This window comes from Melopsittacus undulatus, chromosome 2 (genome assembly GCF_012275295.1).
Source record: "Melopsittacus undulatus isolate bMelUnd1 chromosome 2, bMelUnd1.mat.Z, whole genome shotgun sequence".
In the NCBI taxonomy this organism is placed as follows: domain Eukaryota; kingdom Metazoa; phylum Chordata; class Aves; order Psittaciformes; family Psittaculidae; genus Melopsittacus; species Melopsittacus undulatus.
In genome coordinates, this window is record NC_047528.1 from 101,586,735 (window position 1) to 101,609,122 (window position 22,388).

Below are 22,388 nucleotides of genomic sequence, written 5' to 3' on the forward strand. Positions count from 1 at the left end.
CTTGAGGGCAACACAGACAGGTTTATTCTTATATGTGTGTTAAGCTTGAAATTTTGTTCTAAACTTTTTGGTAAATTTTACCCTTGTTCCTCTTATGTAATTAAAAAAAATAAATAATTACAGTGCTGTCTTTCATAGTATTCTTCAACCAGAATGTAAGTCTCATAGAAACCAGAGCAGGAGTGGGCTCTTTCTAAGTGGAAAAGGGATTCTGTGGAAATACAGTTTTAGACCTGTTCTGAGTAGATAATAAATGTCACAGAGCTCTCCTATCTTAACATACTGGTTACTGGACATCTTTAGAAAGTTGCAAGTCTTTATATTGATTCACAAAATGTTGCATGAGAAGTAACCATAACAATCATATTTCCTTATTTGCTTTAGAAAAAAATTGAGAGAGGAATTCCTTGCTCCAAAGTCAAACCTAACTTGGACAAAAAAGGTACCAAGGATGGTAGCTCAATCTTAAGCAGGTACAGAAAGAGGTTTACTTATGAAGCATCTCAAATGAAGTCACTTTATAAGAGAGGGTGGGGAAAGAAGTATTTTAGAGAGTGGGAATTCAGCTTTGTAGTAGATTATATGTCTGGCTGCAAACAGCTGAAGAACTGTTTCTGACATGCAATATACTTGTTGCTCTTTGAAAGAGAGAAGGACACTTCCACATCACTGAGAAAATGTTCAGTTCACCTCTGTATTATGCTAAGTATAGTTAAATGTGTGTGGTTAGGAAATTAAATAAGCTGGAAAGAAAAAAAGGATGGGATAGAAGAGGTGCAAATTTTTCACAACTAGGTATCTATCTATGTTTTTTTATCCAGATGTATTCATTAGATAAGATTTATAAAAATTGTAAACCAACTCTGGAAATTGTTTCTTCACACCCCTCTGTGTTTTGAGACATAGGTTTGAGTAACTCATGATTTCTATTTTCAGGACACTTAGAAGTAGAACAGAGTTTTCAGAAAGCTGTTTTCTCATGCTTGACTAAAAAAAGGGGGATGCAATTTCTCATAAGCAGTATCAAATTATATCTTCTGTTTGTGATAAGTATGCATAATAGAAAGGTGAAGTGCAGATGCTCTGGACTTTTCAGTGCAGGCAGGACCTTTCTTGTCTGCAAGGTTGAGTGCAGGGGGCACCAGTGATGACCTTGATACCCTTAACAAGAAGTCTGAAATAGTCAAATAACTATTGGAAGATAGAACATGGAAATGAAAAAAAGGTGGGATGAAGGCAATCCTTGTAGATACTTCAGTGAAGTACAGTGGATCGTGCAAGATCTGACCTCTGGATATTCCTGCAAACAGTGTGGCTGCCTTAGAGCTGCAGTCATGTGAAACTTACCTAGTAAAGCACAATGCTTTCAGATGCAGGCTTTTTTGGTGGTGTTTTTTTGTTTGGTTTTTTTTTAGATGGATCTACCCAAACAGAAGACATATTTATGCAAAATTACATGCACTTTGTTTCTTATGTTTTCTTTGAATATATTATGCATAGCGTATTGAAGTGTTTGGTGGTGTCTGGAACTGGGGATTTTTGTTTGTTTGCTTTCTTTTTAGAGAAGCTAGGAAAAAGTGGTTAAAATAAAAGCAACCTACTTTAACACTTTATCAGCATTTCTTAGAAAAAACAGCCTCCATGAGAACAGTAGTCCATCTACTTCCATCTGTGTTTTTAATTCTATGCTGTAGTTGTAAAACGATGGATATTCTTTGCTTGGAATGTTTGTTTTTGAAACCAAGCCTGTGTTGTTTCTTGATTTAAGTTTTAGTGGCTTGGCATTAGCTTCGTGACTTAGACTGACTTTGGGTTTCAGTGGCTAGTGGGGAAGTGACATTTATTTTTTCTGACGTTTGGAAAATGTATTTTACATTTCAATTGCTCAAGGTATAGGGGGAGATGAACTGAATCTGGAAATCCATTAGAAGGAAGAGGAGGAAGTATACTTTAGAAAAAAAAAATCAAATGTGAAGCCAATCCTTGCTGAAGATCCAGTGTCTTCCTACAACTGGAAAGAGATTATTTCCCAGTAGGTTTCAGCAGATTTATATTAGTGGTGCTCATGTTGTTGAAAATCATCTCTGTGCAGGGATAATGGTGTTAACGTAAAATAACAAACAAACAAATAAACAAAACAAAAGAAAAAACAACAAAAGGGCATTAGGAATGAATGTTTATTACTGCATTTTGGGATTTCATCCTTAAAGTGTTACAGAAAAGTTAATTCCCAGACAGATCTGGGGAATTTCATGCTAACGAAGCTTCTTTCATGCCAGGAAAACTGATGAACCAAGAATCTATAACTGTATTTAAACTACTTAGTGATATGATGGACATTTACCAGCATGTCTTTTCTGAAGGAAAATACACTTTGCTGATCTCTGAACTCTCCAAGTATGCTTTCCATAAAGGAAAGTGAAACAGAGCCAGATAGTCTAATTCTCTTGAACATCAATGCTTTCGTCAAAGTCCCTTGCAGTTGGAAAACCAAACATTTCCTTTACTGAAGTAATTCTTATGTTTAGATCGGTGCAGCATAGACATCTGTGATACACGGGTAACCAATGTACAGGGGGGTAATACAGAGAAATTGTACAAGGGGGTTAAAGGAATTCCTTTGCTTAAACAAAAATATTGTCTGTCCTAAGTACCTGCCATAGCCTTCGTGCCAAGGCATTGATTACTGCTGGAGAGGGAGATGCAGATGCTAGTTCTACTGACAAAAGCAGATGACTGGTCCTGCTGATAAGCCAGGGAGAGGCAGACTGGGCGACCAAGCCCTAAGACTATGACAAAAGCACAGGTGTTTGGTCCTACTGAGAAGTGGGGGAGAAGCAGACTGGGCTCCAACCAGACCCTAAGGCCATGTCTGAAGTTTAAAAGGTGTAAATGTTAAGAAGAGGAAGACTCATTTACTTCATCTTGAGACCCCTGCCCATGACCAGAAGGGGCACTGCGCAGGTGCAAAGGACCTTCCGGCTCATTATAATACGAAGTGGGGAAAAATACTAAATATGTATAGGCGGATTGAGCAACCTCATGTCTATGTATACCTTAAGAGAATAAAAGTAAAGGGAGAACAACCCTGAGGTGTGCATGCTTTGGAGGAGCGATCCCCATGCACCTCAGCGCTGGATAAAAGCATACCTACTTTACAACTTTAACTAGTTGTGGAGTCTATCTGCACATCATCTGCATAGTTTTAAATATGTTTCTGAAAACTGGACTCCAGTTTATGAGCATGTCAAATTAAAAGGGCTTTGCAAGTGAAGTCTTGGCACCCATCCTTGGGCCAGTTTTTGTCAATATTGTCCGTAATGACAGATGAGGAAAAACAGTGCAGTGTTTGCAGACAGTAGCAAGTGCCTACTACAGTTTTGGAGAATGTGATCAGAACTGAGAACATTCCTAACTGCAGAAATGAAGCAAAGTGAGGAAGATGAAACTGAATATTAAAAAACTGCACATCACTACTATGGAGGGGTAAAAATAATACACAAATATAAAATAGAGAAGAACTGGAAGGTTATCTGTAGAGAAATTGTTGGAATAGTGATATAAGCACGATCACTGTTCACAGTGTTGGACACAATTTGTTTAGAGGGATTTTTATCAGTAACTAGTTCTGCTCAGTGCTGGTGAGAACCCAACTTGTGTACTATGTCCAGTGTCTGGACACTGTTTAAAAAATAACATAATCAGTTGAGAGCAAAAAGAATAATATATTTAGCTGATGAAAATATGATGAAAACTTAAAAGGTTTAATTTATTTAACCTGAGATGGAAAAGACGGGGATATTCAAATTTCTGTACGTAAATTTGGATAATATATGCATATTTACTAATTTAGATGACAGAAGATTTCATCTAATCACTAAGGAAAACTTCAAAGTATAGTCTATCCTGAATATCTGGGGATGTAATGAAACCTTTGTTACCAGTTTTTGAGAGTGTTTTAGGAAAATTTAAATAATGCAGCCATGTGTAGTCTAACTTCACTGTACCTTGGAGCAAAAGATAAGTATCTCGAAGTCTCTTCTCTTACTGCCCTTTTCAGATCCGAGTGTAAGGAGAAAGGCAAGGCATTTGGGCTGAAAAGAGCCAACACACAGATGTAGAAATATGTGATAGTCTTTTGCCAAGTTGAATATAAATGATAGAGCTTACAGTATATTTACTATTGATCTAGGGCAGTGAGTTGGCAAACCTTCCACAGGAAATGGAATATAAAATTAGCAGAGGCTGGAGCAGGTGATAGGGGATCTCATAAGGGTTTTAACCTCCAGAGTTAAGTTAATTGACAGTGCAATAGTAGATTAAAAATCTTGTTTGTAATTATGAGTTAATGCACACTAATTATGGGCTAATGCACGCTGATTATGCAAAGGCGTAATTTTAACCACATCCTCTCTGTAACTGTAACCATTCATGAAAAGTCCCATTCTCAGTATTCAGTAGGGATAACCAAAAAAAAATATTAGTAAGCATATAAATGGTTTGAATTATAGTAATGAATTTAATCGAGTGGTACAGCCTCAACTAAAGTTTCACATTTGGTTTTGTTGACACTCAAGAAATAAGCAAAAAGAAATGAAAATTTTATAGCCATAAAAATACTTCCTTAGTGATTGACCGTAATCTCAAGTGGGGAAAAAGATATTCAGAGTGGATGTGCTGAAGGAGTGCAAAATAATTAACATCTCAAAATAAATTAAAATAAAAACCAACTTGATATTTCTTCCTAAGATTTCTCTTTATACAAGAATAAGGAAAGACAAAACCCTGAGTTTTTGATTTGGGTGGTTTATTGGGTTGGTTTTTTTTGGTAAATATGCAACCATCAGTTTGACTTCAGCATAACTGTTACAGAGTTATTAAACTTTCCTTCTTAATCTTTCTTTCTTCACGTTCCCTTCTTAGATAGCACATACTGTACGACCAAATTGCTGTATATTTTCTGTAGCCTGGCTCTGCTCTTTGACTTGAATTTCTGCATGAGTTTTTGTATATGAATTTTAAGTGACTGTTCCCATCTGTTCCCATGCAAGAATTCCACAAATACCTTTTTTTTTTCCCCAGAGATTTTCATCATTCTGTGTCTTAATGCCCCATTTGACATTCACAAGTGTGGTCTTGCCTTGTTCAGAAAGTTGCAGCTAGGATTAAGCTTTTGTACCTTTCACCCCCTTTGAATCTTTCTGTTGGTTCCCATTCTGAGTCACATCAAATGCTCATCTGCTTTGGTTTCAAGGTCCCCTAAGGTTTGCTGTCTGTATGCATAATTTTTCTTGTGCTAGCAGAATGCTAACTTGTGTTCTCCAGGAAAGCAGTGGTGGTATCTTTTGTCTTCACCTGTTTAGTATTTTCAAATGAGTATTGTTAGTAAAGATTTTCATCAGTGCTGCAGTATAGAGCACTCCATAAACAAAGTTCTCCATAAATATCTGTAAAGTTGCCCTTTAAATTTCTTGAGGTTCTTTAATACAATGCCTAGAGATAAATGAGGAATGATGGAAAATCTTGTATTCTATGACTATGAACAATATTCCCTCATAATTTCTTCATATGCTCGTCTTTGCCTTCTGTCTTTATCCACTTGGCTTTATTTCTTCCTTGTGGTTAGCATGGGTAGCTTTTAAGCTCCCCTTCTCCTCTCTGTTGGCCCAGTGTGTGTCCCTAAGGAGACCCTCTGTGACTCACTTGCTCCAGAGTACAAATATAAAAATTACTGGATACATTTTTTTATACAGTAGGCAGTAAGGCTGGGAGATCAATAGCTGCAGATTATAACTATGGTCATACTTTTGGCCAAAGTAGAAATGGTGTATTTATGTTGCATGGTAAGAATGTCTACAGTTGTTTTATTACTAAGTAGGAAAAGCAAAAGAGATAGAGAAACCCTGTTCTTCAGGGGATAGGTTGACCAACTGATAGGAAGAAGTGCACTATTTGAGAACAACATCTCTCAGCGACTTACTGCACAGTGTTTTGAAATGTTTTCTGAAGCAAAAATTAGTGAGAACTTCAGCAGAAATATACTGCAGGAGGGCCCCGCTCTCAATCCCACTCATTGCTCTTCTGGAATTCAAAAAGGATTTTGCTTGGAGTCATACCTGATCATGATTCTGTGGAGTTTTGGGACAGGACCTTAACACTTGAAAGTAAGGAGTCAGGTAATTTCATTATCTGCAAAATTTAATGTTAAAATGTCAAAAATAGACATGAAATAAAATTTCTACTTATAGTTAGTGCTACTTTATGCATCTGTTGCTGGTTACTTCTAGAAATATTTACTGAGTTAGGTGGTTCATTGATCTGATCAGTCATGGCAGTCTGTATATTCCTGTCCAAAAACCTGGCTGTTGTTCCAGAGGAATTAATTTTATTTTTTGAGAAGGTATTAAAAATATATATATATAAAGGTTAAAATGAGGGAGCTAGTTCTTGACTTTGAAGGCAGTTTTGTGTCTTGCTTAATAGGCTTTTAACAGTGGAATGGTTAAATTGGGAAATAGGCCAAGAACAAACGGAATAAAATGTAACATCCTTACTTGTAGGGCTGGTGGATTGTAGTGTGCTGGGACTGGCAGGTCCTGGCAACACAGCTGTTACCTCCATTAATTAAAGTGCTGTTAGGTTATAAGTGACTTTCATGAGCTGTTTGATTTCCTTCCAATCCATAATTCTGCAAGCAATTGTAACATTATCAGTGTGATGTCTTCCCTGCTACTTTCTGGTTCTTAGTGAAGGACAATTTTCAAATACTGTGTGTTGTAAAGCAACAAATTGTAGACGTTCAATGTAACTGAGGAGGTCTTGGTGCCTTATCATTTTAGCTGATAAAAATGTGTCGGAAAATTATCTGTCCTGCATTAGGTGTGTAGTAACATAATAATGCTGCCTAGGAGACATAAAGCTTGTGCCCACACTCTCTTTCTCTCTCTGTCTCTCACTCTCATATTTGTTAGGATTAGTATTAAACTCCCCCAGTTGCATTTAGTGATGCTTGTGATTCTTTTGTGCTTTGTGACTGAAAATTCATCATAACTGAAGTTAATCTCTAGCTTTGATTTAGATTCTTACAGTAATCACATTTTAAGCATATGCTGACCCTGTTTGAAGGGTCCTTAAAAAGTTTGCAGTTTACCACAGATCTGGATTTTAAAGTGGTAAACAAATTGTTTAAAGATGTTGAAATAGCAGTCTATCTAATCAGTTCTTCTTCCCCTCAGCCTTATCTGCCTACAGAGGAAAGGACACGTCCTAATTCAGTCATGCAACTGGCTGAAAGCTTGAAGCAGATGCCAGGCCGAGCCTTGAGTTTCTACTGTTCTGTTACGTGGGGATTGCCTCTGTGCCTTCTGCTTCTATTTTGGTTCAGGTAGAATTTGAAAGGAAAGTGTCCTTAGGAGAAGTGATGTGTATTGCCTAAACTGGGACAAGGGGGGCCAAGTCACTGGCTTTGTAGATCGGTGCTGCCACTGGCAACATGCTTACCCTCTTGTGCCTCAGTTTCCACATTTGGAAAGTTGGAATAATATCCTACTTTGCAAATATAAATGAAATGACATGCCTCTTCCTCACAGTGTCTGGAAGGCAAGGCAGCTATCTATGTACAAGGATGACAATAATTCCTTTTCTTATGCCTTCTGGGGGTTGCAGTTGTGGGCAGTCTCCCTGGAGCAGCAAGGTATTGCATTACTCTGATGAATGAGAGTGGACTCAGGAATACAATGTTGAGGAAAATCTTGACAGGTTTATCACAACTAATTATTAAAGGAACCTTGCATTAAAGACCTTTATGCAAAATTTTATGCATCCTACTTCATTTTCTATCCTTAAAGAAGCCTGTCTTCGCTCTGCAGAGAACAAAAATGTTAATGACTTCAGTAGAGAAATGGTGCAGAAATCTGAATATTTGAGTCCTCCTTCATTTCTCTCAAGCACTGATTTTACTAATGGCTGGTAAAACTGCTGAGGACAAGAGTTCTGTAAAAAGCAGATACATAGGATCTAGGGCCCATTACCTGATTTGTTTTATTTAGGTGTTTGCTGGCTGTGAAAGCTATGAGAGTGACCCGTTTTTACCTGTTCAAGTGTAAAATGGAGCTCTGTTGGGCAGAGCAGCTGTCTCATACCTTTCTCATAGCCTTGTCCTTGCAAGCAGCAATTGCCATTTGTCTGCCAGTGCCCTTTCTTCATTTTTGTTGGTTTCTGGTGAAGCAGTGGCTGTTGACCGGATTATTTGCTCTGAAGATCAAGAATAAGGAAATGTTTATGCTCTGTCACAGAGACTTAGTCATTTATTTAATTCCTGAATGATCCCCAGCCATCACTTAATCTTCTTATGAACTGGCCATTCATCTCTGAAGTCAAGACTGTAGGCTCACTGCCTCAGTCTGTGAGCTGATCTGTGTGGAAGCATCTGAGCTGCTCAGCATTTCCAGCAGTGAGGACAAAAAGAAACTAGAGGTCTGATTTCTCTTTCTGATGTGGTCTTGTGTTTCCTGGGCAAACTTGTCCAAGTCCCTTTGTTTTGTTGATGCCAGTATTTTTTTTCACCTTGAAAAAATGTGGAATTTTATTCACCAGTTTCACAGGAATGTTATAAGGAAACTTTTATCAGGGCTATTGGGCCATGTTGTAACAGCACAGTGGGACAGGAACTGCACCTGACATGCAGCAAGAGCTGCATGGCCACAGTATGTATCAAAATATCAATTTTTCCTTTAGGAGTTTGAAGATTTTGGAAGATGTATGCACTGGTTTATATGCGGGAGGTTATTCTATATTAATCTTAATGTGAAAATACAGTGGGGGATACTTCGGGGATAGGATATTTCATTTTCAGTAGTAAATACAGTTTTTGAAAGCCCACCCACCAGCTATCTGTCTCATTTACTCAGAGCTTCCACTGATCTTTTAATGTCATAGGAAACTCACCAATCCTATGGCATCCTGGGCTGTCATCAAAAGGAGAATGATCAACAGGTTGAAGGAGGTGATCCTGCCCCTCTACTCTGCTCTCGTGAGACCTCACCTGGAGTATTGTGTGCAGTTCTGCTGTCCTCAACATCAAAAGGACATGGAACTGTTGGAACAAGTCCAGAGGAGGGCCACGAGGATGATCAGGGGACTGGAGCACCTCCCATAAGAAGACAGGCTGAGAAAGTTGGGGCTGTTCAGCCTGGAGAAGAGAAGGCTGCGTGGAAACCTCATAGCAGCCTTCCAGTATCTGAAGGGGGCCTACAGGGATGCTGGGGAGGACTATTCATTAGGGAGTGTAGTGACAGGACAAGGGGTAATGGGTTGAAACTTAAACAGGGGAGGTTTAGATTTGATATAAGGAAGAAATTCTTTACTGTTAGGGTGGTGAGGTACTGGAATGGGTTGCCCAGGGAGGTTGTGAATGCTCCATCCCTGGCAGTGTTCAAGGCCAGGTTGGACAGAGCCTTGGGTGACATGGTTCAGTGTGAGGTGTCCCTGCCCATGGCAGGGGGGTTGGAACTAGATGATCTTAAGGTCCTTTCCAACCCTAACTATTCTATGATTCTATGACATGTGTGGGCATCCTAGAACCTAAATGCTAGCTTTGGTTTTATTCTCATGTGCTAAATTTATGCAGTGCTAAAAAATCATGCAGTTCAAAGACTGGTTAAGAAAAGGATTTAATGACCAGGAGTCAAATCGTGCTATTGTCATTCATTATAGGGTATTCTTCAGTACCCTATAAATTCTGTCATTTTATAAACCTGTTAAATTCTGTTCTGAATAAATGTCCAGGAATTTGTAGTTTCTTACAAATTGTACTAGAGGACAGGTATTTACGTTCTATAAATATGGTGATTCTGTGAAATTCACTCACACAGTGTACTGTGCTTGGCTGACAGTCCTAAAAATGGACTAACCTTGTAAGCACAGGCAAATCTAAAATACACATTCAGTGGAAAATCAATTGTTCTCATTCTCAGAAGTTTAGTGGGGTTTTTCTTGCAATGTCATTCAGTCTTTGGTGATGCATTCTGGAGGGAGTAGAGCAAGCAGTGCAATCAGTAATAGCATATTTGTGAGCTATAACCTTAGAAACACTAGCTTATTTTGCACTAAAGTGTTTTCCCCACAGAACACATGAACTTTTATGCTGGTTTATTGACAATATTTATTATCATCCTACATTGTTACTAGATTAAAGTAAGACCCCTGCTCTGGTAAACACTGTATTATAAAAGAAAAAAAGGCAAAATAGGCAACCTGTGCTTGATTGATTACTGTGTAAGCATCAGTATCGCCAGTGGAACTTCATTAAAAATAGAAAACTTGATGTTGCAGTAACTGGGTGTTTTGCAATTGGAATGGGAAAAGCAAAGGCTTTTACATTTTTTTAGGTAGATATTCTTTTCAGCTGCATGGGATTTAGTTATTGAACCATCAACATGTCACTGTATAGGATATAGAGTATATGAACTTAGCTCTGCTCTCTGCTTCCTCTCGCATCATGACACACTTTTAAAAGTGATATGTTGGCATAAATGCCTTCTAGTTGTAAATTACACTTTTTAAAATGGGATATTGTCTTATCTATATTTCTTCAGGGCTAGCTGGAAAGATTATAAAAGCCATCATCAATGAAGGATTTCAGATCTCAGCTCTGCAGATGGTGGGTTTCCTTTTGTGTATGTTTTTCTGATAAACAGAAGTTGGAGAAGTGCTGTATGTGTCTTAGACATAGGTGTCTTCCTGCAATATAAAACTTTTGTGCAGACTGTCAGACTGCTTAGCAATGTCTTGGGATCAGCATGTCTTTGTGATATTAGTGTTTTATTATTGAATTGATCAGCTGCTCTGTTTTTTGTTGCTGGGTGACCTTAAGGCAAGATACTTTAGCCTGTGTATCTTAGTTTTTCTATAATTAGAAGTGGGGTAGTTATTTTTGTCTATTCAGAAGCAATTTGAGATATCTTTACAAAATTTTACAAAATTAATTCAAGATTAAATAAAAGACTGTTAATATTCTCCCTTATTTTTCTTAATATATATTTATTGTGATTTTGGAGAAGGTTTTAAAAGATACTTAAAGGACTTTTGACACCCCAGTCACACTCAACAGTTAAAGGAAGTTGGCACAGAGATTGTTTCCAAGAGTAGTCCTGTACTTCGATTTTTGTGGAAGTCTCGGGATCTGAAATCCCCCTGTGACCCAAATCCCCCCACAAATGAAGAATAGACCCTTTCCTTTACTATGCCACAAACAGATCCTCTTGCATGTCTTAGTGGCATCAGCCAACACTACATTGTCTACTTATATTTAAGGTGGAAGAAGATACTGTCTGCTATGTTGTCTGTGGTGTCATTTGCTATGTTGTTGACAAACTTCATATTGTAGCTGTAAAACCATTCCTTTTGCATACTAAAACTTAAAAGTGTATTCTAATGTTTGCTGGCTAAGAACGAGTCTAAGGCAGACTGGCTAATATTTTTGTTTTCTTAGTTCAACATGGAACGTGCAAATGTGGAAGAATTTTATGAGGTTTACAAAGGTGTCGTCTCTGAATACATGGTAAGCATAAGATTGAGAAGTATCTGTTTAAAATAAGATTAAATGAGGAAATGGTCCTTTTGGGGGCTTGTGAGAGGATATATTTTATGGACCTGGTATTGACTGGTTCTAATTTGTTCTCAAATAAACTAACTCATCTTGAAAATTGTGCTATGTTTTAAGAAAGGAGAATCTTTTGTGAAAATTCTTCAGCCAAGGAATTTGTAAAATGCAACAGAATGAAGTCCTTCCCCCCTTGGATAAGGTATTTTATTGTGGTACAGCTATGAGAGTGTATCACTTCTGTACCTTCATTTGACTTGATATTGCAGTTGTGGCTTGGACCAGAATATAGATTTATTATTTTGTTTACAATGGGGCTACTGTATTTGAATGCTTTCCTGATGGCATTTTTTAGCTATTAAATTTATTGATCTGAATTCTGTAGATCTTCAGAAAATTTGAGAAGTTTAAGATATGCTGTAATACAAGTGGATGTCTAAGACTCTATATATTATGCCTTGTTGTACTGTCACATAGAACTTACTGACTGCAGGCAGAACAAAATGAATACAAGAAGACAAACTTGCATTTCTGTATAACCGTCTGTCAGAGAATTTTGGTTCATTTCACAAATAGTAATAAGTTTATCTTTACTGCTGTCATGTACTATGCAAATTATCCTTAATTTTTTAATGGTTAAGTTTTTAAAAGTTTTCTACACAGTTACTACTATTGCTTTAGTTGCTAATACTACTCTGATCATGACGTTTTTGTTCCCCCTCCCCTCGCTCTGTATGAATGTTTAGTCTAACTTCAACAGGGTCTGTGGAATTGTCTTTAAATTGTTACTTGACTCAGACTGGGGAATACTCTTAAAGTCTCCTCTGATAACACTGGTTTTGGCAAGGACCAAAGGAAGATTGGACAGACAGACCTGTGGGTATGTGGCAGAATTCAAATGTGGTGATACCTGACCAGTATTTCAGGGTCTGAGGAATCCTGGTACTGCAAAATTCTCTGCTTTGCACCAAATCAGAAATGCTCTATCATCTTCTGCAACTGTTGTACAGTCTCTGACCCCATAGTAAGTTGCAAATTTTAGTTATATAATTTGAGAGTTACTCAGAAGGCAAGGTGACATTTAAACAGGGTAAGTCAATAAAGCAGATACATTGTAGATGGAATTTGAAGAAAAGTGAGAATCTAGGGCTCTGTCCTGCAAGCCATATGTGCTTGATACACTCAGTTGAAATGAAATTAATATCTCTGCGCATTCAGGATATCTGTGAAACAGGAAAACGTGGGAAAGCTAATGATGATGGCAACAGAATCCAGAGAAGGCACATATGGAAAGAGAGATAGATACTGTCAGTGCAGGCCAAATAGGAAGAAATATGTTGCGAAATAGGATATTGAATAAAGAATATGACCTCTTATATCTGTGACTCAGAACCATCTGTTTTGATCCGAATTTTATTTATCATTTGAAAATAACTCAGCGCAGAAGGTACTTGGCATCCAGAAATCCTTTTCAAAAACTATACTCTCTTCTGGTGAAGTCAGTCAGATAAAGGCTTGGTGTTTTATATAAACCATTTCTCTGTGAAAAGAGAAAGCTCAACCACTGCCAAAAATGTTAGCTTTGTTGGTATCTCCTGCATGAAATTTTGCATACTATAGATTAGATTTTATGCTGTTTTGCATTCTATTTCCCACTTTAGTGAGAACAGAAAATGGAGAAAAAAGGAAGAACATTCTTTTGGGTCAGCTCAGAATCCACGTTGTTAATCAAAAGTGTTCAAGCTTGATCCAGTTCCAGGAACCATTTTGATTGACCACAAACCTCCTTATTTGGTGGATAAACTATTTGCTAAAGAAAACTTGATTTAGCTGTAACTGGGAGTCTTACTGAAGAAACAGTGTCTGCTATTTAAATTCAGCTCTGGACTCAGTGGGACTGCCTAAGGTAGTTCAAGCTTGCCTCACATAGTACCACTTGTCTCTGAGCCATAGTTGATGGCAGCTGCTCTTGACTCATCAGCTTTCTGCTGTAATGAAGGAGTCAGGAGTAACTTGGCTCATGTTGCTTGAGGTTGCAGAAACTGTAGAAAAGGGAGAAACGAAAAAAAAAAACAGCCCACATTTTTCAGGGAGGAATTCAGTTGATTCAATTAAAGTTAAAAGCATGGTTTTTCTCCACTTTCCTGTTAATAGTTATTTAGATGACAGAATTCAATGAAGCTGTACAGAGTAGTGACTTTGTGGCAATTTACTGTTTCTTAATAGAATGAAATATATTGCCCACTGACCTGTTGTTAGAAAGAATCTGCTGGTGATAAGACAGTTTTTGTCATAAAATATTTATTCCTATTACAGACCATGAAACTAGTCTGCACTCCTTCCATGCCTTCTTAGGAATGCTTCTACCTACATTTCGTAGGATCAGGTTAATGATAGAGGCACTTGGCTGAAATGCTGTCCTCCTGACTTTAAGTGGGGAGACTAAGCCCATGCTTCCAGCATGGAAACCATTATGAAGATAGCAGCTTTTTGGAGCAATGATGATCAACTTGGAGTCTTTGTGTGTTTAGTTTCCATCGCAATTCATAAATGGCAGAGGACTTAATCCTTCTTTTCCTGCCGCTTTTTTACCCACTCTGTATGCTCTTGTTCTTTGCTATTACTCATCCTTGACCTGCCCATGGCTGGTGGGTGTGATTGCAGTACCTTGCTTATCCTTTATTTATATGGCCTTTATTATCCTTTATTTATATGGCCTCCTTTATTTCCTGAGAATGTTTTTTTCCTTTCCACTTTCCTCATTGGTTTTGTTTCTGTTAATTGTCCTGATTTGTTTAAAACTTGCCTGGCCAGATTTCTAGACAAGTGTACAATTATAAGGTCATGATTTAAAAAAAGAAATCAGACTAGAACATCAAAATAGATTCTTTCTGCTTGTTAAACCCATACCTCTTATTAACAGACTCCAAATTGCACTAATGCCCAGAGTTAATTTAAGGTTATGAAAACTAAGACCCATCTTCATCATCCACTTAGAACTCACTATGTCTCTTTACTCTCCAGGAGGTTACAGGAAAGCAGATGATTTTGGTGTAACTGAGATTCTGGTAACAGTACACCTCAAGAATGTTGCCAGATTAAGTACCCTTTCCCTAACAGCTTGTGCCACAGCCACAGCTTCTGTTGGCTTTATGTGTTTCAGCTTCTGTAGGAATGCATGAGGAAAAGACAGTGAAAGCCAAAGGCCCAAAAGACATTTTAATGACTAAAAGCCATCAAAAGGATGTATATCTGGAAACAAATTTAGGCTGTGTACTGTGCTTCCTGTAGGGAACACTGAAAAGTACATTGCTGCCTGTGGAACTGGCTGAACACAATGTGATTTTTCAGACTAGTACTCAGTAAAGTGTATTCTATTGCTTTAGTCTAATTTGACAAGTTAGGGGATACAGCTGTGAAATCCAGGTCCAGATCAATAAGGATATACCCACAAAAGAATTTGAAGGGGGACTGGGGATGCTATTCAGTATCCTGTTGAAGGTGAATATCCAATTTACCTCAATTTCCACCTCCTAAGTCAAGTAGCAAAATGGAAAACATTTCTTCTGTTGTATTTGTTGTATTCTGTATTCACGATGTAGTTGTTTAATGTCTTTGCTTTCCCTAATGCACTAATATTTCTTCCTTGTTCCTGTCCCGTAAGCTTGGGTCTAATTTGGGGGAGGAATACAACCCTTGCTAATGCCCAAGGAAGCTCAGATTTGTTTCTGTCTTTTTTCTCTTTCAGGATATGGTTACAGAATTGTGTTCAGGCCCTTGCATAGCAATGGAGATTATACAACCTGAGCCTCTAAAAGTCTTCAGAGACTTTTGTGGTCCTTCTGACCCTGTAAGTACTGGCTTGAGTGGTAAGGAGTGCTTAAAAAGTTGATGTGCTGTGGATGTGAATTAAAATATCAAGGTGTGGTATGTTTGCCACATACCTGATGAATTCACTGGAAACATGAGCATTACCTTGGTATGGAGGTGAAATCCTAGTCTTAGTGGGCCAATTTACAAATCCTCTAGCAACTTTTCTGATGTTACTAAAAAAGATGATCAAATACTGTGATGATATTTATGTGAAAGGAAAGCTATCTAGGCAAAATCTCTGTTGAAGATTCATAAATATTCTAGCACAAAGCTTGAGAGCCCTGGAACAAATAGTTACTGCTTGTGCATGCAAGTGTAAATCAAATGTTAGTCCATTGCAGTGTGTGGCATTCTCCTAGGATGCAACTGTAAAAGGAGAATTGGTTTTTCAGAAGGATGCAAACAAAAAGGGTATAAAAGTTCTTTTACCTGTTTGCTATGGTAATGCTTCTAGCTTTTATTTTTCATTACTTTAGGTGACTAATTGGATGTGTGTGACAGTGCATGTGAATTAGAGACAAGCAATAAATGCTGTCTCTAAAAATTTGCAGTTTTTTGTTAAACAGAGAAGACTATTATACCACACAGTATCCATGAGATAAAATATCAAGATGGAGACAATGAGGTCAGGGTTTGTATGTTTTCTTGATTATGAATTGAAGTTTTAGTTGCAGACTGAGTGGGTTTACCAGTTTCCATGGAAAGAATTCGCACAGATTAATATTTGAGGGGAGAACAAGTTGTTCAGGGTATGTTTTTCTTCAGATCCAGAGTTTCCATTACAGAAAGCTCAAGCTAAAGGCATTAGCCAAGCCTTTTTTTCCCCTTTCTGTTTGTTAACATTCAAATGTTTCTCTGCTGTGTTTGCATCTTGTAAGCAGAGCATAACCCGTTTATCTGACTTAGTTTTAACTGCAGGATATTAGTAGTAATGTACCCAATGTGGTGGTTTCAGTTTTGTTCCAAATTCCATGTTTAAGGTTTCTGACCTTTAAAGCTTTCAAAGGTGAAGGTTTTTATTCAGGTCTGTTATACCCTTTTCACTTTTCTGCCTGATTGATGCCTGATAGGTTAAAATCAAAATATGCTTGTAAACATTACAGCTGTTTTCGGTTATTATAGACAAGTGTACCTATGCAAGGGGAATTTCCCTATTTTACCATACTACATCACATGAAAAGGTCTGTCATAGCCATAAACCATGTATGACTGAAGGAACTGTTGATGAGCTGAAGAGTTGAGGGATGTATAAAATGATGGCTTCTTTGAGTAGCACATGAAAGGAGCAAAGGAGATAACTAAATCCCTGCCTCCCAGATCTCTTGCTCTCTTTCTAGTGACCTAGCTATGCCTTTTGTCTTTCCGGTTTAAATGTTAACTGCAATTTGTGTAGTGAAAATGAGTACCTGTCTGCTTCTAGTGGAAGCAGGTGGCTGTAAGTTCTGGACACTGACTTTATAGCAGCTACACTAATGGTACATTTGAAAGGCAGCTGTGTTATGCAGTTTTGTCTACTGTTTTCTATTGAAATAGAAGAATTGTAGATTAATTGATTCTGCGGGCGCATACAGCATATGTGCAACTGCTCTGAAGGGTGATCTTTGAAATTTTTCTGTCTCTTTGGATAGCATTTGTTAAGTTGTCCTTGAAGAAGAAGGGACTAGGGTATCTCGGTGGTCTTTTGTCATTCCCAACCAGAATCATCAGAGAAGCTCACAACTGAACTTTGTGGTTAGAATATCTGTCTCAAATAGGAGTAGCAGGAACCATAGCAGCAGTTTCACTATTTAGCAAGGCTATATGCAGACTATGAAGATATGATGGACTTGATATTCTGGTGATAAAAGTATATCTAAATGTTGTGCAAATAGTGCATTATCACTGAGAGATCTGAATTTTGTTTGTTTGTATACGCTAGATCCTGATGTGTGTGCAGCCTATTTATAAACGCAGGTGAAGACCAAGTTCCCTACAACATACCTGATTGGGTCACTATGGCTCCTATTAAAGAGTACCCTGTTTGGCATGTAGTGCCATTGAAATCACTGTGATTACTCTCAAAGCAAGGTACTGTTTGAAGTGAGCAAAGGTGTTAGAATTCAACTTATATAATGAATCTCTCCCAGTCACATGTGCTGTTAATTACATCTTAGATACACAGCAAATGGAATAATTACTTTGTGGCAAGTCAGATATCTAAACTGGGTATGAATATTAACAGCCCTTTCAGTCTGTTCTTGGTTTTACAGGGAGACAGTTGGGGTACACTTCAGTAAAAGGCATCCAGAAAGAGGTGATTTGGATTTTCACAGATCAGAGCAAGATGTCATTTGGAAATAGGTTTGGGTTTGTTCAAGTCCCTGATGCTTAAGGATGAAGAATTAGAGTTGTTCCATTTTGAGGATTATACTTTAATAACCTAGCAATTTATACCAAGTAGACAATGCTAAAAATGAAATGGGACTTTGTGCTTAGTAGGTAATAATTTGTTAGCGCTGCAGGTCAGTAAAGCTCTCTGCCAAAAATATCTTTCATTATAAACCAGCTTATAAATACTTCAGTAAAATTTCTCATGTGGTTGTAGGGAAGACTACTACCAAAAACCTGTTTTGAGCCTTTTTGTAGCAGCATATGAATGGCCTGTCAAATCTGAAAAGTTGGCAGTGGGATAAAGATAATTGTCTGTAAGGAGCTATGCTGGACATGCTCACCCTCACAATTACTGTGACCTGGTTGAAGTGTCACAGATTGCAGGCTTGTGTAACATTTGTCCCTGGTGGGTATTATATACACTAGGAGAAATGCTTTTCTGCAAGTCTTGCTGCTGCATGCATTCTGGTTGTATGCTGACACTTTTCTAGTGAATGGCCAGCCAGCTTACTGCAGTCTTGGTGAACTGTCAGAATCTTTACCTGTGCTTGGCTTAAGCTTCTGGAGTGCAACTGGATTTTTTTGTGTCATTGGTGGTCTCAGCTGAGGCCTTTCTGTAATCTTTCAGATCAGCAGTGATGCTTGTTTTTCTTGTCTTCCGATTGCAGCCTCTACCTTAGTTGTTCCTCAGAGACAGGTCCCAGACTACTTGTGTGACTTGCTCTTGACATCCCTCTGTACCTCGTTCTCTCTGTCCTGGGATGCCTCTGTGGCTAATGTGTAGGACTTAGAAATGGAAGACTTTCTCCACATCTGCTATAATAAACAGGTATTTACTCTTTACTTATTTTTGCGCTTGGCTGAGGAGCCACTAGCGCAAGGCTACCATCGGTGGGCTTATGACTGAATGCCTCTAAGTCAGAATCCTGCCTAGACGTTTTGCCCTACTGATGTTGTGTTATTGCAATAGTAATCCTGCTCATGCACTGGAAGCAGCAGACCCAACCCTGCATGCAGGCTATTGTGAACATTGATCCAGGAGATTACAGTCTTGTTCAGAAGCATCCTGAGTGACCAAGCAGCCTTTAACAACCATCCTAGGAGAAGGAAAACTCTAACTTCAAACCTGGGCAGGTGGAGCTTGTCTAGCCTTGTAAGGCCTTCCATCTAAGAGAAGGACACGCTAACCAAACGTACAACGTGAGGGCTTTGCTGTCACCGTCCTAGCTAGCTAGGCCCTGGCAGATAAACCTCAGGTGTAAAGGGTGGGGCCAGTTCCACGCATGCTTGTGCCTCACCTAAAAGATCCACTGTGCAGGCCCAAAGCCCTGTAGCAACAGGTGAAGGATGTAACGGCAGGTGATACAGTACACTGGAAGCCACAGACCCAACCCTGCATGCAGGCGGTTCAGGACATTGGGAACTCAAGATTAACCCAGGAGATGACAGTCTTGTTCAGAAACATCCTGAATGAGCAAGCAGCCTTTTATCCAACCAGATCTGCCTATCCCACATTGCCCTTTTAGTCATCATCGCACTTGTAGTAAGCGTGGGTAAAGCCCTTCCCAAATCTTCGTTCATGAAGCCAAGCCATCAATTAGCCAATTGTTGCAGCACCCCTATAAAAGGTCATCAGCCATTCTGATGCCCATTTTGAAAATAATGTTTCTTTACAACATTAATAAGTGCTGTCTAGAAAAGATGGCTGAAGTCCACACAAGACTGCAGCTTTCAAGGAGTGGAAGCACCCACAGCCCTTGCTATGTACTTAAAACTAGGAGATTTGAAACACTGAGATTTTATGAGCAGCTGAGCACTTTTATTTAGATATTTAAATTTCAAATAAGAATGGGATTTCTGAAATGGCTTTGAGTTCCACTGATTTTCCATGGTGTGTTTGAATCATTTAAGCCCTTTTTCAAGATAGACGTATCAAATCTTATTATGCAGATTGTTAAATTACATTTTTTGTGCTGGGTGCTATTCACTGTTTCTACTGGTGCATTTCTGACATTGAGAAAGAAAAAAATGACACCTCTGGCAAAGAGGTAGCTCTAGAAAGTTAGAAAGAGGAGTTAAAAAGTTAATTAAATCAGATTAGTACAGAACACCAATCTTTTGAACTTTTGTTACACGCTATCACTTAGAAATAAGAGCTGCCAACTGGAACCAAAGTTCAACAGAAGACACGCTATGTTTCTTCTTCACTGCAAAGAAATTGAAGTGATTGAGGAGAGGTAGGGGTAAAAGCAGCACAGTGTGCTTTATCAAGAAAGTGGTTTTGTTTAAGAGCAGTAAGAAAAAACCCCAACAACCTATTCTGTATTGATTTGATGTTGTTTCACATGGGTCAGGAATCAAAGGTTGTAATTTAAGACTTCAGAACAAGGGGATGGTGGCCAGGGAGTCCTGTCACTGCTTGAGCTTGCTGGCAGTGATGTTTCATTTGGTTGGTGTTTGTATTTTTGTCTGCTGGAGCACTTTTAGGCCTTTTGTTATTACTGAGGCCTAAAGCTACAGCTTCGTTTTCATATCTTTGTCATGCAGCTTCTATGTGAAATAGCTGCTGGTAACATTTTGTTGTGGGGTTATTGAGGTGGTTAGTTAGTATTTGTAAGATGCCTGTAAAATGCTGTAGAAATCAGATACATAGCTTTTTTTTATGTTTTTACCTTTATTTTGAACTTTCTTCATACACAAGGAAAATGTTGGTTAGAACATGTGATTCCAGGAGTCTACATCAGGTACCTGTTCCTGACTGATAGCATAGCTTATAGTGACCATACACTAAATATGACTCAAGTACCTCTTGCTGTGAGATATTATCAAAGCGGTGGGACATGCTGCAATATTTCTACATCCAGTAGGCTGAAAAGCGATTTTCATATACTTGCTTTATATCCTAACCTGCATTCTTTTTACGCTGGGGATTTGCAGTTTTAAGGTAACGATGTATTAACAGTCTCTTGTGCTTTTTCATCAATGCCAAAGAGCTAAAATGGAGATTAGTTGGTTTAAAACAAAACACTGAACTGGAAGAGCTGGAGTCTGCTTTAGCTCCATTCCTGACCTCACTGTGTGACCTTGGACAAAAAGTTCAATACGTTTCTGCCTCAGTTATCTCACCAGTTAAATAGGAAAACAGCATAAGCCAAAGAACTTTGTTGCTGTAAGACTTTTGTTCCTATGGACCTCTTGTGAATCTTTAGCGCTGAAAAATATCTGCATGTGAGATGAAAAATGTTCCTGTTCATTCGTAGAACTATATTAGCACTGAAAAATATCTACATGTGAGACGAAAAATGTTCTGTTCATTCCTAGAACTATGTTAGCAGCACAACATTTTCATATTACATCACATAAAAAGTAGTTCAGAGGAAGATACAAAGAAATATAAACACTATTTTTGAGCTCCTAAGTATTCATTTTCTGGTGATACCTTCATAGCTGTTTCAATATGGATTCTTCCTGTAGCCTACTGAGCTTTGCTAAGAGTGTTGACAGTGAAGTACATAATGTGTTTCAAGAGAAATAAGATTTATTAATCTAATTCTTTGATGAAGAAGATTTTCATGTAACTGATTAGTTGCTTAGATAGCCTGAGTCATGTAATGATAATAAAAATTTTCATTCAGTGCCAGAGCATTATCAGCTAGAGTAGCAAACATATTGATCAATACCAGTTACGATATCCTGCTGTCTAAGCCTGCAGTGGGAGACATGATTGAATTGCTTAAATGTTATTTAGGGTCAGTCATCTGACTCTGTTCTTTCAGTTTTTAATTTCCACATCAGCCTCTGCAGGTCTAATGAAAATGTGTTCTAGACAGTGCTAAGTTGAGGGAAATGGTAATTTTTGACTGAATAGGTGTCAGTGAAGGGAGATTATTCCCTCTAGTGCAGCCCCCTTTTGCAGACCTGACACTGCTGGTTCATAAAGCCCAGTTATAGTGTGTTGACAGAGACAACCCTGTGTTTATGTGCACGCCAGACACCACACCTGTGACACTGAGTTGGTTTTTCCGGTATGAAATGGATGGCTGCACTGGCTGCACCAGAAACAAGACTGATACATAAGTGTCATATTTATTCTTCCCGCCAAAGCTATGCCTTGCCCCAGGGGCACCTGAAAGTCAAGAATCCAGTAATAAATTTTTACAGGCATGAACTCAATATTCATAGTGAGTTCTCATTATGTGTTTCTTTTGCTTCTGAATGGGGATTGCAGTGGTCTGCAGCCCCTCTGCTGCCCCTTTTGCTTTAACCGTGTGTGTATGTGCTTTTGTTGTGGCATGCATGCATGATCTGGTTATAATTTTGGGGTGACCTGCTTAGAGCTCTTGTTCTTGCATATTGTCTTCTCAAAGCCACCCTTTGGAAGTGACAGGAAGTCCTTTGATAGGAAGAGGGACTTCACCGTCACTGAACTATATCTGTGCAGAGATTAGAACAAAAATCAGAGTAGTAGTGGTGGAGGAGACTTTTGCTTGCAAGTGTTTTGCTTTACATGTGGCTTGTTATTGCCTGAAGGTTGCTGTCATAT

At 38.4% G+C, this 22,388-nt stretch overlaps 1 protein-coding gene across 1 annotated transcript in view; it reads left to right on the forward strand.

Annotated features, from left to right (window-relative positions):
- The window catches only part of NME7 (NME/NM23 family member 7), a 97,147-nt gene that overhangs the window by 44,693 nt on the left and 30,066 nt on the right, over window positions 1–22,388 (forward strand). The window contains exons 8-10 of the mRNA XM_031051354.2: window positions 10,596–10,660; window positions 11,492–11,560; window positions 15,351–15,452. Coding sequence (XP_030907214.1) covers window positions 10,596–10,660; window positions 11,492–11,560; window positions 15,351–15,452 — 236 coding nt within the window. The remainder of the gene's footprint in view (window positions 1–10,595; window positions 10,661–11,491; window positions 11,561–15,350; window positions 15,453–22,388) is intronic.